This window comes from Schistocerca piceifrons, chromosome 3, assembly GCF_021461385.2.
Source record: "Schistocerca piceifrons isolate TAMUIC-IGC-003096 chromosome 3, iqSchPice1.1, whole genome shotgun sequence".
NCBI classification, from domain to species: domain Eukaryota; kingdom Metazoa; phylum Arthropoda; class Insecta; order Orthoptera; family Acrididae; genus Schistocerca; species Schistocerca piceifrons.
In genome coordinates this window covers 163,032,780-163,049,324 of record NC_060140.1, presented here as the reverse complement: position 1 = coordinate 163,049,324, position 16,545 = coordinate 163,032,780, and the positions used below count along the sequence as shown (strand labels likewise).

At 40.6% G+C, this 16,545-nt stretch overlaps 1 protein-coding gene across 1 annotated transcript in view; it reads left to right on the top strand.

Moving 5' to 3' along the window:
* LOC124788481 (UDP-glucosyltransferase 2-like) overlaps window positions 1-16,545 on the top strand; it is a 98,669-nt gene that overhangs the window by 50,216 nt on the left and 31,908 nt on the right. The window contains exons 4-5 of the mRNA XM_047255752.1: window positions 4,250-4,709; window positions 4,790-5,012. Coding sequence (XP_047111708.1) covers window positions 4,250-4,709; window positions 4,790-5,012 — 683 coding nt within the window. The remainder of the gene's footprint in view (window positions 1-4,249; window positions 4,710-4,789; window positions 5,013-16,545) is intronic.

The window sequence follows — 16,545 nt, the reverse complement described above, 5'->3', positions numbered from 1 at the left end:
CTCACAGTCTGGCTGGATGCGGCAACGAGCAAACACGATAACAAATCAAGCAACACCTGAAGAAGGAGGCTGCGTTGACTGTCTAAATATTGTGCAGAAAACGTTGACAACAACTGGGCTGAACAGCCGGACTCTCACTATTCCGGTGGCAACCATGATCGTGTTAATAACATGAAGGACTTACTTTCCATGTACTGCTGAAATATGCTTTCCATTCAGGTAGCTAAGTAACAAATTTTCAGTCTTTTGACCACCAAAAAGTTCTGTGTAATTTTATCAAATTTAGTTTCTGGGGCGCGACATGTATTCAGATTCATCGATTCAGTTATGTCAAAAATGTCAGTTTCGAATCTTGCCAATTCGTAGAAAAATTTCTGTGAATGGCTATGGGGAGACGCGTAATACTTTTTTGAAACAAAGAACCACAGTTACGCTTGGACTATTGTCCAGTTCGCGTATTTTGCAATGATGACCGAAATTGGAGTACATATGAGGGTGTACAACATGTGATGGAAGAAAATCATAATCTTAGAAATAGCCGTAAATACAAAGCATTGGTACAAATCGTTTTATTTGAAACATTAGACTTATCAGGTCATAATATCAAGTTTATTGTCTTTACTTAAGAGAGTTGCCCAAATTTCTTTATATTAAAACATTTTAGTATCTAAGGAGAACTCTGATTTCGAAATAAGTTCAAAAATTTCAAAGAAGTATTAGTATTTTTTTTGTCACAAAGTCTTTCGGCCATTTTTAAGCAAAGAAAATCCACTATTACAGCTTGGAAGACTTGAGATCAAGCAAAAATTAAAAAGGACATCCCTTCGGTATTTCTAAAATCACTCGGGGAAGAGGAACCTAAGCGACTGTTCAAGTTGATTTGTACATTCTTTGTTACTGGAAATATACCGTCCGACTTACGGGTAAATATCATTCACGGTCGCAAAGAGAGTGAGGGTAATAAGTGCGAAACCTGTCGTAGAATCAGCTTGACAGGTCATACATCGAAGTTACTGGCAGCAATAATTAATGGCACTAGATAGGCAAGCATGACGTTGTACATGATTATGGTAATATTGCCTAAGAAACATAAAGACGCATCCACAGGACTTGGTGACTTAGGATAAGCATTCAAAAATGTTAAATGGTGCAGATATTTCTCTTCTTAGAATATATATTGGGAAAATGGCTAATATACAGCGAACAGTAACAATGGATAACCAAGAGCGAAGTACTCGGATGAAGAACTGTGATTGACAGGGCTGCAGCCTTCTTCTTTTTCCACACTTCTGTTCAATCTGTGCATCGAAAAAGCAGGAACGCTAATAAATGATAGGTTCGGAAAAGATTTAAAAGTCAGGGTAAAAGGATGTCAGTGATAAATTCGCTGGTGACATTGCTAATTCCAGTGGAAGTGAAGAGGAATGACAAGACGTGTTGAACGGACTGGACAGTCTAATGAATACTGAATGTGGACTGAGGGTTAAATCAGAAAAAGACGTAAGGTATGTGGAACTGCAGAACAGAGTTCAGTTTCAAACTCAGCATTAAAAATGAGGAACGCGAAGCAGACGAAGTTAAGGGACACTGCTACCTTGTGAGCAAAACAGCGCATGGCGTAAGTCACAAAGACGACATAAAAAAATTAACCTACATAGACGATGATAGCATTCCTGACCAAAAGAAGTCTACTAGTACCAAAAATCGGCCTTCACTTGGGGAAGAAATTTCAGAGTACGTACATATGGAGCACAGAATTGTCGAAAGTGAATCACGGATGGGAAAACCTGTAATGAAGAGGATCAATGCATTTCAGATGTGGTGCTGTAGAAGTATGCAGAAAATTAAGTGGACTGATAAATAGGAGGAGTTTCTCCGGAATGGAAAAAGAATGAACACATGAAGATCGCTGACAAGAAGAAGGGACCGGATGATAGGGTATGTCTTAAGACAACAGACAGAAACTTCAAGTTACTATTGGGAGCTGAAGAGGGTAAAATCTGTAGAGGAAGACAGAAATTGGATTATATCAAACTAATAATTGATGACTTTGATGCAAATGTTATTCTAAGATGAAGAGGGTGGTTCACGAGATAAATTCGTGGTGGGTGTAGCAAACCTGTCAGAGGACTGATTATCCGAAACAGAGAATATGATTACCTGAATCGGCATCACGAGGCTGAGTGCACGCCGTTCAGATTTTCCTTCAAGAAGAAATCCTTGGTAGAGCTCGGAACTCAACCAGGGTTCCCCGCACATCAATTATATGCGTACGCCACTCAGTTACGGATGAAATCTTGATGAGTGTATTAATACCGTATATTAGAGGTACACGTAACGCTATTCGTCCATAAATAGCCACTAATATGAAATACTAGTAATATACACTGCAGCGCCAAAGAAACTGATATTGGCATGTGTATTCAAATACAGAGAAATGTAAAGAGGCCGAATACGGCGAAGCGATCGGCAACACCTGTATAAGACGACAAGTGTCCGGCGCAGTTACATCGGTTACTGCTGCTACAACGGCAGATTATCAGGATTTAAGTGAGTTCGAACGTCATGTTATACTCGGCGCACGAGCGATGGGACACAGCATCTCCGAGGTAGCGATGAAGTGAGACTTTCCCATGCGAACATTTCACGAGTGTACCACGATTACGAGGAATACGGTAAAACACCAAATCTCCGACATTGCTGCGGCCGAAAACAGATCCTGCAAGAACGGTAGCCACGACGACTGAAGAGAGTCCTTCAATGTGACAGAAGTGCTATCCTTCCGCAGATTGTTGCAGATTTCAGTGCTGGGCCGTCAACAAGCGTCAGCGTGCGAACCATTCCACTTAACATCAGCGATATGGGCTTTCGGAACCGAAGGCCCACTCGTGTATCCTTGATCACTGCACGACACAAATCTTTACACCTCGCCTGGGCTTGCCGATACCGACATTGGACTTTTGGAAACATGTTGGCTGGTCAGACGAGACTGTTACAAATTATATCGAGCGGATGTATGCGTACGGCTAGGGAGTCAACCTCATCAGTGCATGGCCCCTCCATGTCAGCAGGGGACTTTTCAAGGTGTTGGAGTGTAATGGAGTGGGGCGTGTGCAGTTGGAGTGATATGGGACCCCTGATACGTCTAGATACGCTTCTGACAGGTAAGACGTACGTAAGCATCGAGTCTGATCACCTGAATCCAGTCATGTCCATTGTGGATTCCGACGTAAGCATCCTGTCTGATCACCTTAATCCAGTCATGTCTGTCGCGCATTCCGACGGACTTGTCCAATCCCAACAGGACAATGCGACATCCCAAACGTCCACAGTTGCTACAAAGTGGCTCCAGGAACACTCTTCTTTGTTTAAACACTTTCAATGGCCACCAAACTCATCATAAATGGAAATTATTGAGCATATGTGGGATGTCTTGCAGCTTGCTGTTCAGTAGAGACCTCCACTCACTCGTACTCTTAGGGATTTATGGATAACCGTGCAGGATTCATGGTGTCAATTCCGTCCAGAAGTAATTCAGACATTAGTCGAAATCATGCCACGTTGTGTTGCGGCACTTCTGCGTACTCGCGGAGGCCCTACACGATATTAGGGAGGTGTACCAATTCGTGCTTTATTTGTAAAATCAGAAACCTCTGGAGACACGGTTTAGATTTCCTGTTCACCCAACCTTATGCTTTGACAGGTATTTTCCTCTCACAATATCACCATCCTCATTTCCCGTGTTACATGCGTCCGTCAATGAAACTACCACAAACTTTAGCATTTCAGTGTCATAAAAAGTGCTGAGTGATCGATGTTCTCTAAAACGATGTACTGAAGTTTCTGCGAGTATGACTTGGTTGATGTTGTCTGTCTTTCACCGATTCCAAAAGTCAAGATACCTGTGAGGCATCGGCACACCAGACCAAGATGCATAAAACTCAATGAAGAGAAATGCAATAATGATTTATATCAGTAGTTGATGATATTGTAATTGACTTTCCTTGGCCACTGATTCGATGTGCCGCCTGGAATAGAGGCTTAGTTTTAATGTTTCGGAGATTCGAAACTTTTTCCTAGATGGAATTTACACAATAGGTGTTTCACGTTGATCTGACCATCTGCGTATGTGTTGGCCTCTGATTTCTGATACTTAAGCTACACATTACTTTCCAGAATACCATGTTTATTATTGATAAAACTTTATATTAATTGCATTGGCACTTTGATTTCCTATATTCTGTTGTAGGTTTCAACGGGAATTCGATCTGGTGATAATGGAAATGTTCTTGTACATGTGTTACTTCGGCCTCGTTCATAAACTGGGGCACCCACCAGTGGTAGGCTTCTGGTCAGCAGAGTTATTCCCACAGTTACATCGAATGATGGGCAACCCTATTAATCCCGCATACTTCCCGGATATTGGGGATAGCTACACGGATCACATGACATTTTGGGAAAGAGCTACCAATGCGTATCATGTACTGGATGACATTAGAATAACATCCCTGTCACTGGTAGCATCTCAAGACGAGGTAATGAGAGCTCATTTCGGAAGTGATTGTCCTAGCACAGGCATAATGCAGTACAACCTTAGCCTTTTACTCGCAAACAGTCATTTCTGTTCTGGCTATCCGCTACCTATGCAACCTAATGTGATACAGATGACAGGACTTCATATCAAAGGAGCACAAAACCCGCTGCCGAAGGTACGTACCTACCTGAACTTCACCTCTTTGCGATTGTAGAATGACCAAATTGAGGAGTAATGGTGTGACTGGTATTACAGGATATACAATCTTTCCTGGATGGAGCGAAACATGGATTCATATACTTCAGTCTCGGTTCCAACGTAAAGAGCAACACCCTTCCTGAAGTCACACGTGAATCCTTAATGGCGGCTTTTTCGGAACTGCCTCAGAGGGTCCTTTGGAAATTTGAAGATGATACTCTGCCAGGAAAACCAAGCAACGTCATGATTTCAAAGTGGCTCCCACAAGAAGAGGTATTGGGTAAGTCATTCAAATTTAAATCTTTGTTAATGTGTTATTGCAGCTATAAATAAGCATATAAATGAGCACGAATGGTCCAGATGGCAATTGAATTGGGTTTGGTGTCCGCGACCACATTCAGTGTAATTAGGAGGAGAAATGAAATGGATCGTAGTACAATAACAGAAGTGAGAACTGTTCCATTATGAAGCACCAGTCGTATAATTATCAACGTTAGTAGAGATGTTCATCACCTTATAGGTACTAAACTTTCTTTGCTTTCGGAAATGAAGTGCATCATCAATATCTGTATAAGGTGTAACTCACAGGGATACGAACACACACTTCTATTCTTTGTCGTGCCTTTACCATTCCTGAAGCCAGACGTTACTTTGCTGAAATATGCCACGAAGGGTACCATGACTGCTACAAACAGGCGGGTACTCAACCTCCTCCCAGCAATTATCAGGTTACTCCCTTTGCTATATCCAGTACATCTCCACATCATTTTTATGTGTCTGGAGGACCGCTGCTTAATATGATCATCCACACGGACATTTACAGGTCAGTTGGTATTAATGTCGCTGCGTCAGACAGAAGCGATAGTAAGCACTGAAAACCATAGAATACCACTCGCTGTGAGAGACGATTCTTGCTCTACAGCACGCATGTTTCCATTGACTGTGCTACAGCGTCAAGGCAAGTCACGCATGGCAATTCGGTATCTCAACCTGCTTCAAGTAATGCGTTTCCGACGCTCCGTGGTGATATTCAGCATGTTATGTACGCCTGATTTTAACTGTTATCATCTCTATACTCGTTATAGCCAGTCGAACAATTTCAACATGTTGTCGTGGGGTTGTGTATGTGGAAGAAAACATGACTACTATGTTTACCTAACTCTTGTCCATCATCTCAGCGCTCAGTGTGCCGTCACAGCATTACGGCAGTCTGTCTGCCCAAAACTGTCGACGTGATACTCCAATGCCTCTCATGCCAACAATTCGACCTCTATCAAATCCCAAAATTTACATATACCTGTTCTCCGGGCTTGCTGACTCACACCCCAAAAATTCCAGGAACGTTCCACTTTAATCAACACTTATACGATCCGAAACTCATGAAATTCTTTCATTCATCTTTTATATGCTTCGAAACAGAAGTACCAGTGACATATGCAGGAATTATTTTACTTTATTTACTGACGAACTCCCTTCACATTATTTACTGACGAGCTTCCTTCACATTTCCTTTAGTGTTCTTATTTGGTTGATTCATTAGCTAATTCCTGATCAGTTTCCATGACTGAAGGACGGCATGGTGGTGCCGTAAATTTCGTCGTAATCAGAGGTCTGAAATAATTAAGTAGATTCTTGAATTAGGCTGTTCTTCTGCAGGTAGTAACTGAAAGTTGGGATATATTCAAGCGCTGTTCGGAAAGTAAGGAACGATTTGTCCCCAAGTGGAAACCACAGTGAAAATCCGATCTCATGCTTAACCCACTACCATGTAAGGTATCAGTCTGTACTCATTAATCTGAAATGCTTTCCTGTGAAAATATAAAACTGCTCAAGAAAGTTATTAGTGGTTAGTAAGCTGTATGGTCATTGTCTCGTCAACCCACGCTGTTGATGAACCAAATTGTTCTTTAGTGTGTTTGTAATACGAAAGAGCGTATGTCAGAATTAATTAATATAAAACACTCAGCGTGTGAATTTGTTAATACAGAAGAACATCAAATCAAATACGTCTAGATACGCTTCTGACAGGTAAGACGTACGTAAGCATCGAGTCTGATCACCTGAATCCAGTCATGTCCATTGTGGATTCCGACGTAAGCATCCTGTCTGATCACCTTAATCCAGTCATGTCTATCGTGCATTCCGACGGACTTGTCCAATCCCAACAGGACAATGCGACATCCCAAACGTCCTATTGAATGATTGAGATATGAAGTGTGCGGGTGTTAAATTTGATCACCAACTCATCGAGTGAAGTTTATTCAGTCAAGGTAAGCGTATGGCTAGTGGTAAATGCAAACAATGTCTTTTGGTTAACGCCCCAGGGACTGAGGAGGAGGAAATGATACTAACGACGGCTTTGATTGCTTCCAGTGGTGGGATACTTGTGTGTGGACGGGTTAAGTCAAGATGCGGATAGTTTCAGTTTGATGTGCTAATTTTTGTAGCTATGGAAGGAGGCAACCTCTCTGTCCACCACGAGTGGAGTGAATGGTTTTGCACCTTTTGGATGGGATCAATACCTGCTCTCCCTACCCAGATCGAGTTAGTTACAGTTGATGAGTACTCCCCACGTTAATCTCAAGGGCATTTATATGAAATGGAATTAATGCTGAATTGAATAAAAGGTACCCTTCCGGTACTCAACAGTTAAGGATATTTCCTTTCCCCGTCACATGCTCATATGTCAAAATCAACAGGAGCATACTAAAGTCATCAGCTAATGTACTGTGGGCGCCACTCTCTACACGCAGTATTTATATGCGAGAAGAGGCTCTCAGAATTCTGCTTTCTCGCTAAGCTTGCTGTAGACAGAATAACAAATGTCAGATGAGTTTAAACTTCGAATCCATTTGTTCTTAACCGAGAGCCGCAATTTATCCTAGATACCAATCCATCTGCCATTATAGCCTGTTATACCGAGTCACTGTAGAGTACGAACGCTGTGGTGAAAATGTAGCTGAAGTGAGATGAGGGGCCAGTGGGGTGAAAGAGAGAGGTTCACTGTGCGTCGTCTTCTCATTTGCAGATTTATAAAGCGTTTTCTGTGTTTTTATTAAACAGAGATGATCACAGACTGGATGTGGCACTTTTATTAGTTCAGGCTTGAACATTCTTACAATTAGAACGAAAACTCACTGAGAATGTGTTAGTGAGCGGGCCTATGCACCTGTCACACCCTCACTATCTAAGGGGCCTCCGTTAGATACAAGAAATGTAGGGGAGATGTAACTAACAGAAAAAAAGTAAGAGAATTAAAATTTTTACTAAAACGCTCCCGTGGCTGCGATTTATTTTTATTGTATTTGTTAGTTCTCTAGCTGCCAAACTATTGACAATTACATAAACATTTGTAATGATAATAGCGAATTTTCGAGACAACTGTTGTATTTCATTTTATCACTCCAAGAAAGAAATTTTCGTATTACTATGCTGAGGGGGTTTATAATTGGCAATAATATTTCACTCGAGTAACATTTGTGGGTTGCATCATTGGAAAGAGATAACTAATTCCACAAGAATCTAATGCTGTACAAAAATAGCCACACATGAAATGAATGGAGATGGTTCTTTATCTGGTATCAGCCACCTGGTGTGGACCTGTGGAGTCAGTAGTGTATTACGATAGCTGCAACTCGGTGTCTTCACATATTAGAATATGGGAATGAATGTCCGTCTCTTGAAATTAGCATTCGATGTGGACGTAAATTTACAGCTGTCAGGCACTTTGTGACGCTTTAGCGTAGAGAAATTCTGAGTTTGGCCTGATGTCTGGCGCAATGGGAATTACCAGGCAGTAGGTGATATAGATCTGCCAGGTCAGAGGGATGATCTACGCGCTACGCAGAGGCTAAAACTTTCTTTCTGTGGACATGATCGGGATAACACCCGTGAGCATTTCGCATTCTCATGATTGATGTGTTATGTCATCGTGAAGGTTTCGACATGGAATACCATGTTTTTTTATGGTTCAGTTCTTCCAAAGATCTGTTCTCACATCATTTGTGAGGTTTTCCTGAATCGGTACCATATATCACATGCGCCTTTCGTCACAGATGTTACGAAGTCTGTAGAAAGCGAAGGTACGAAGAAAGATATTCCTTCCGCCATACTACTCTGTCCGATTTCGTCGACTAGTTCTATCATTCCTGAATAACCTTTCATCCAGGGATGTTGCAGCGATACGTGCTGTGCGATACACAATAAATTAATTTCTGTAAGTCTTGGAAGTAATTCTTTGTCTTCAGGTTCCAGGATAGTTGTTCTAGCTTTTTTCTTGGTCGATTCACGAATAAGAATATTATTTTGAGACAGTACAGAGCTTATCTACATGCCTCACTTAGTGCTAGAACCTGGACTGTAAATCAACTGCTTCTAGAGGGAAGATGGTTCACGATTGCGGTCTTTAGTAGGAGAGAAGCATGTACATCCAGCTCCTTGAATCGACTGATGTCAATATATAACACAACGTCTGGCGCTCGGACAAAAAGGTGAATGATATTTAGTTCATCGCTGGTAGACGTGGACAAATGGTTTTCTCGATATTGTATAGATGGCTTGTAACACAGAATCTTGTACCCAGGTCTGAGTCGAATGGTGCTGTCTACCTGACGGTAACTGAAGACTAACTGAAGTTTTTAGTTTCTCTGTGGTGTGTCCCTGACGCTGAACATTTATGTGAACATCCTGAATCCCTGAAGAAGTGAGTATCCTGATTTCGCTGCTCTTCAACATATAAATCTCTGGGTTAATAAATACCTAGGAATTTTGAATGGCATCCATCAGCAACATATTACTCGGGGTGGAATTCATCGTGCTCAGAGTATAACTATAGTAATAGGGGGCTGCGGGTGTCAGTTGTGTTCAGGATCTGTTTTATTCAGGACATATCCATACATTTAAGAATTGTTATACACAATGGTACCATAGTGCAGCTCCGATCGAAAGAGGCCTTGGCACAGTGAGAGTAATACCGTTGAGTCAGTTTCCAACCACACTCGACCCACTGCACGTTGTATGTTGAGTGCTTTCCTGTCATATGTTTTATTTATTTATTTAATTTGATCTCACTAGGTCCATAAGTCTCTCTCTTACATCGGGCCAATGTTTCACACATACAGTGCTCTTTTACATTATAGCTAAGCAAGAAAAAACAATTTAAATATGATAGATAGTGTTAAAATGGGTTGAGGCAAGTGTCTAAGTCATCTCATTCTGCCCAAGCCTAGACTAACTTTTCACAAGAACATTATGTGACCCTATATAAAGTGAGAGCATTGTTTGTTCCATTGACATCTTGAGAAGATGAAGCAGATGATGTCATGTTCGGTTCGTATCAACAGACATAACCAATTGCAAACTTGTACTCACGCCACTCTTCATTTTCAGCAAAAGCCTTTTTCTGCCTAGAAAATAAGCTCGTAAAAGGATGCAATTTTAATCAGCACGCAGAGAAATATTGGAGTATTATTTTGGCAACATTGGGTCAAGGTGCTCGTGATGTAACATATGTCATTTCGGTCAGTGTGACATTTGTATAAAATTAGAGTACAATGAAGAAGAAAAGTGACAGAGATATCCCACAATATTCACCGTTCAAGGGCATTATCGACATAGCTATACCATCTGGCATGCATCAGAAAATAGTGCAATGCCACCAAAATTGTGAATGGCCAACAAAATGGCGTGGTCCTTCAGTTCTGGCAGTTCCTCTGTCCTCCTTTCCAAACGTCACGGATGCTCTCCACCGCACCTTGTGCGATTAACACTAACGCTGCATATTGTGGCCCGCTTCTGCATCTTACTGCGCCTATTAGCTTAACGTGGCAGTTACAGTTAAACATAGTACTGTGGCCTGAGTCCTGCATCTCTATCGACACCTCTCAATTAAAATCTTTCTCGAGCGGCCAGGTGCGGATGTGACTCCTCCTCCGAGGGTTCCGTGCAAACTTAATCATTTATATACGTAACTATAATAATTTAGTATGGGTCATTGGCATTATACAGGGTGTAAATTTTGACAAACAAGAATAACTCCAAAAATAAGGTTCACACGAAAAAATTTGTAGGATCAAAAGTTGATTATTTTCGAGGGGGACATCTGCTGGTTCTAAAATTAGCTCCCCACCTTAGGCCCCTGGGGGTGGCGCGGGAGGCAACTTTAAAATTTCAAATGGGAATCCCATTTTTTATTGCAGAATCGAATTATACATAAAAAACTACGTACATTTTGTATTAAACATTTGTTTTGATTCATGGTAGTTGGCGTTGTAATTCAAGAAAATCCATGTTCTCATTTTTGCGTGTAAAATGATTGCGGATAAATAAAAAATACTTATTTACTTCGTAAATTTTGATTCACTAAAACTAAAAGTCTCCCTCTCATCCCACAGGGTGGGGTCTGATAGAGAGAAATTAGAATTTTACAAACGTTGACCCAAATGTTAATTTTTGCCGCAGATTCGTTTAAGTTATGTTTGTTTCGTGGTCATGAGGCCACACAACTTTCAATTATCAAACAAATCATCTGACTAGCTAACTACCAAACCAAACATCCTACTTACTAACAACTGAATTCATTAATTATAAAACTAACAGATTCAAGAACCTAATATTGCTAGTCTCCTACCAGGCGCCCCCCACGTGGCGGATAGGGGAATGCTCACCTGATATGGTGGGTACCGGGGAAATAAAATACCCGGGGTGGACCAAAACTAGCAAACTAGGGCACGACGGGTCAACATGTCAGTGGCGGTTTCCCGACAGCGTCTGTTCCACATGTTAATGGCGGCTGATTTGTGTTTCAAGGCTCCACAACCTTGATCCTACCAACTGGCACATGTCAGACCAAAATACAATTACACCTAGCAGAAAGGTGGCAACCGGTCTATCGGATTCTGGGGAGACCGGACCTACACGACTTGTGAGTGGATCGGAGCACTCTGGAAAACTTCCCAAAAATGAAGATTACAAGTAAGATCATGGTTCGTGTATGTAATAACAAAAGTACCCCAGGTGGTGAAATCCACCCACCTAGCAGAAAGGTGGCAACCGGTCTATCGGATTCTGGGGAGACCGGACCTACACGACTTGTACGTGGATCGGAGCACTCTGGAAAACTTCCCAAAAATGAAGATTACATTGGAACAGTAAAAATACGGACACTAATACAAACCGGAAAATTATACACATTAACAGAGGAATTAAAGAAGCTGAAAATCCAAATCCTAGCAGTACAAGAGACCAGATTTCCTGATAATCAAATCACTGACTACAATGGCTTCCGAATTTTCAAAAGTGGAACGGACAGAAAAATTGGTAAAGGGGCAAACATGCTTGGTATGGCCTTTATGGTCGAAAAATCCTCAGTTAAATTTGTAAACTCTGTAAAAACTATTAGCAATAGACTAATGTTTCTTAGGTTGAAACACAAGAATAAATATTACATCCTAATTAATGTTCATGCACCCTGCAACGTTGACAATAGAAAGGACCTAGACAATGTGGATAAATTTTGGGAACGATTAGAACTTGAAATGTCAAAGATACCGAGGAATGATGTCAAAATACTTCTTGGAGATTTCAATGCACAGATTGGCAGGGAAAAGAAATACAGGAAGACGGTTGGGCTATACCCAGCACACAAATTGACCAACAAAAATGGCATGCGACTAATCCAACTTTGTCAACAATTCAACATGAAAATCAGCTCAACGTCGTTCAATAAGAAACCAAGAAAACAGAAGACCTGGAGATCCCCTATAAGCCAATTGGGAGAATTTCAAATTGACCCTGTGGCCATCTCATATAACTTCCAAAAAGAGATCAGAGATATCCAGATTAGGAGAGGTGCAAATATTGACTCAGATCATTATCTCACAAGAGTTCGGGTCCAATTCACCCCAAGAAGGAAAACACCAAGAATTCCACCAGCAATCCCAAAATTTGACCTACAAAAACTAACAGAATCAGAAACAATTAAAAAAGGGGAAAATTCTCCCGCAAACAACTGGGAAACATTCAAGGAAAAAATCACAAAAATAGCGAAGGAGCAAATACCACTGAAGAAGAAGCACAAACATCCATGGAGGAATATGGAATGCGAAAAGGCAATTCAAGTTCGTACAGAAGCCTTTGCGAAGTACAGTTCAAATAAAAATGAGAAAACTCTTCAAAACTTTTTAGAAACACGGAAACTTTCAAATAAACTTATTAGACAAGAGAAGAGAAAGTATGTAACTCAGCAACTGGAATAAATAGAAGCAGATTTTAAAAATTATAATACGCATGGATTCTACAAAACTTTTGCAAACCAAATTAAAGGGTATATCCCTCAAAATGTCTGTTTTCGGAAATCAGATGGGAATCTGGCACTAAGCGACGAAGAAAACTGTGAAGAATTAGCCAAATATTTTGAAACGCTACTAAACTGTCCAGAACCATCAGAAGCTCTTCCAATATCCAGCACTAAAGCCCCGCAACAGCAAGACTCTGTACCGCCAACTGAAGAAGAAATTATCAAACACATAAACAAACTCAAAAATAACAAAGCATCAGGAGAAGATGGAATTGTAGCCGAATTTCTCAAAAGTCTAGGGTCTAACTCAAGAAATGAGCTAGTTAAAATTATTCAAAACATATGGGTTACTGAAGAAATACCAGAAGATTGGAAATGTGCCCTAATACATCCGTTACATAAAAAAGGGGATAAATCGGATGTGAACAACTATAGAGGAATCTCCTTACTTGCCGTCACATACAAGATATTATCAGCTTGTCTTCTTGAAAGAACACAGAAACTGCTAGAACCCAAAATCTCAGATTTCCAAGCTGGTTTCAGACCAAACAGATCGTGTCCAAAACAAATTTTAAACTTGAAATTGATTACAAGGATGAGACAAATGCGAAGGAAGCCTACAGTATACGTCTTTGTCGACTTTAAAAAGGCATATGATTCAATTCACAGACCCACACTATTTAAAATTCTTGAAGAACAAGGACTGGATAAGAAGACACGGAACATCATAGAGCAGACATTAACAAATACAAAATGCAAAGTGAAATTCATGGGAAAACTTTCAAAATCATTTGAGATAAAAACTGGGGTTAGACAAGGTGATGGATTATCACCTCTGTTATTTAGCTTAGTTCTGGATAGAGTCATGGCAGAATGGGAAAAAGAACTCAAAAAAGAAAAGTACTGGAAACCAATATCACTGGGAACCAAAAAAGATGACCTACAAATCCCCTACTTAGCCTACGCAGACGATCTTGCAATAATGGCAGATTCTAGTGAAATGGCAGTCAAACAGATAGAAACCTTAAAAGAGTGTGCAGGAAAAGTTGGCCTACAAATATCTTTTGAGAAAACGGTGTTTACAACAACAAATCTAGAAATTTCTAAGTTACAAACCAAATATGGAGAAATTAAGAGGGTACCATACTTTAAATATGTAGGAGAGATAATTTCTGAAGAATACTCACAACAACAAAGAATATTAAAAGCTCGTAGGGGTCTAGGGCTGGTCCAAAACATTTACAATAAAATATGTCTATCTATAAATACAAAAATTAAACATTATAAGTCGGTAATTAAACCAATAATGCTATATGCCAGCGAAAACTTGACACTTAAAAGGAAAACAGATATGGAAAACCTGAAGAAAGAGGAAAGGAAAATCATTAGGAAAATTCTGGGACCAAGATGGACCAAAGAGGGTATAGATTACAGAAAAATTATAAAATTGAAGAATATTCTAACATAGAGCTAGACATGAGGAAGAGGCGTCTAAAATTCTATGGCCACATAATGAGACTTCCCGATCACAGACTTACAAAAAAAATAGTAAGATACGTAGCATCCCTTGTTAATGGAGGAGAATGGATCAAAAATGTAAAGAAAGATCTGGAATTAGCCAACATTACTACTGAAGACATGAACAAAAGAAACAATTTCAAACTTAAAGTTGACAAATGGGAGGTCAAACCAGAGACAAAAGCGCCGAGAACTGGAACAAAATGGAGCGAAGAAAGAAAAGCTGAATTCTCGCAAAGATTGAAGACCTGGTGGGCAAACAAGAAGAATAAGAAGCCCCAGAAGTGAACCATCTTTACTTAGCGTCTTCCATGTTGGGAGCTTTACGACTAATAATAATAATAATAATAATAAATATTAATATCTGGGTTATCATTTATAAAACTCCAATTCCTCTCTCTCAAACCCCACCGTATGGAGAGAGAGAGAGAGAGAGAGATTTAGTTTAAGTGAATCAATATTTATGAATTAAATAAGCATTTTTTATTTAGCCGTGACAATTTTACATGCAAAAATGAGAACATGGATTATCTTTAAATACAGCACCAACTACCAAGAATCAAAACAAATGCTTAAGACAAATTGTACATTCTTTATTATGTAGAATCTGATTATGCAATAAAAAATGGTGGTTCCCATTTGAAATTTTAATGTTGCCTCCCACCCTACACACAGGGGGCTGGGGTGGCGGTCTAAGTTTAGCACCAGCAGATGTCCCTCTCGAAAACAATTAACTTTGTGTTCTACACACATTTTCGTCTGAGCTTTTTTTTCAAGTTGTCCTGGTTTGTGAACTTAAAAACTTTACACCATGTATAAGTATTTCTATTTGATAGCACTTCAGCGACTTCAATGTCCTTAAACTACGGCAGTTTCCGAACTAGGAAAAGGGGATTTTAAGTTTAAAGTGGAATCCGAAGCACGTGTTGTTTCTGGAGAATTTTCACATCGTTGAGAGTAGAATGCTGGTTTAGAAGTAAGAGTGAACAATCCTTGCTCCGACCGAGATCCGATCCCGCGGCCTTTAGGTTTCCAGGCATGCACTTTATCGCTAGACCTACCGGTTCGACCACAAAAAAAATGCACGGAAGTATGTTTTTTAACACAAACCTACGTTTTTTTAAATAGAACCCCGTTAGTTTTGTTAGCACATCTGAACATACAAACAAATGCGTAATCAGTGCCGTTTGTTGCATTGTAAAATGTTAATTACATCCGGAGATATTGTAACCTAAAGTTGACGCTTGAGTACCACTCCTCCGCTGTTCGATCGCGTGTAACGGAGAGCATCGAATTACGTAGGGATCCAAAGGGAACGATGATGGACCTTAGGTACAGAAGAGATTGGAACAGCACATTACGTCCACATGCTACCACCTTTTTACTGGTCTTTTTCACTGACGCACATGTACATTACCATGAGGGGTGAGGTACACGTACACACGTGGTTTCCGTTTTCAATTACGGAGTGCAATACAGTGTGTCCCGACATGTCATGCCAATAGATGTTCAATGTGGTGGCCATTATTTGCTGCACACAATTCCAATCTCTCGCGTAATGAATGTCGTACACGCCGCAGTACATCTGGTGTAATGTCGCCGCAGGCTGCCACAATACGTTGTTTCATATCCTCTGGGGTTGTAGGCACATCACGTTACACATTCTCCTTTAACGTACCCCACAGAAAGAAGTCCAAAGTTGTAAGATCAGGAGAACGGGCTGGGCAATTTATGCGTCCTCCACGTCCTATGAAACGCCCGTCGAACATCCTGTCGAGGGTCACCCTAGTGTTAACTGCGGAATGTGCAGGTGCACCATCATGCTGATACCACATACGTCGACGCGTTTCCAGTGGGACATTTTCGAGCAACGTTGGCAGATCATTCTGTAGAAACGCGATGTATGTTACAGCTGTTGCGTGAGGACCAATGAGGTGGTCGCCAAAGATTCCGCAACATACATTTACAGTCCACGGTCGCTGTCGCTCTACCTATCTGA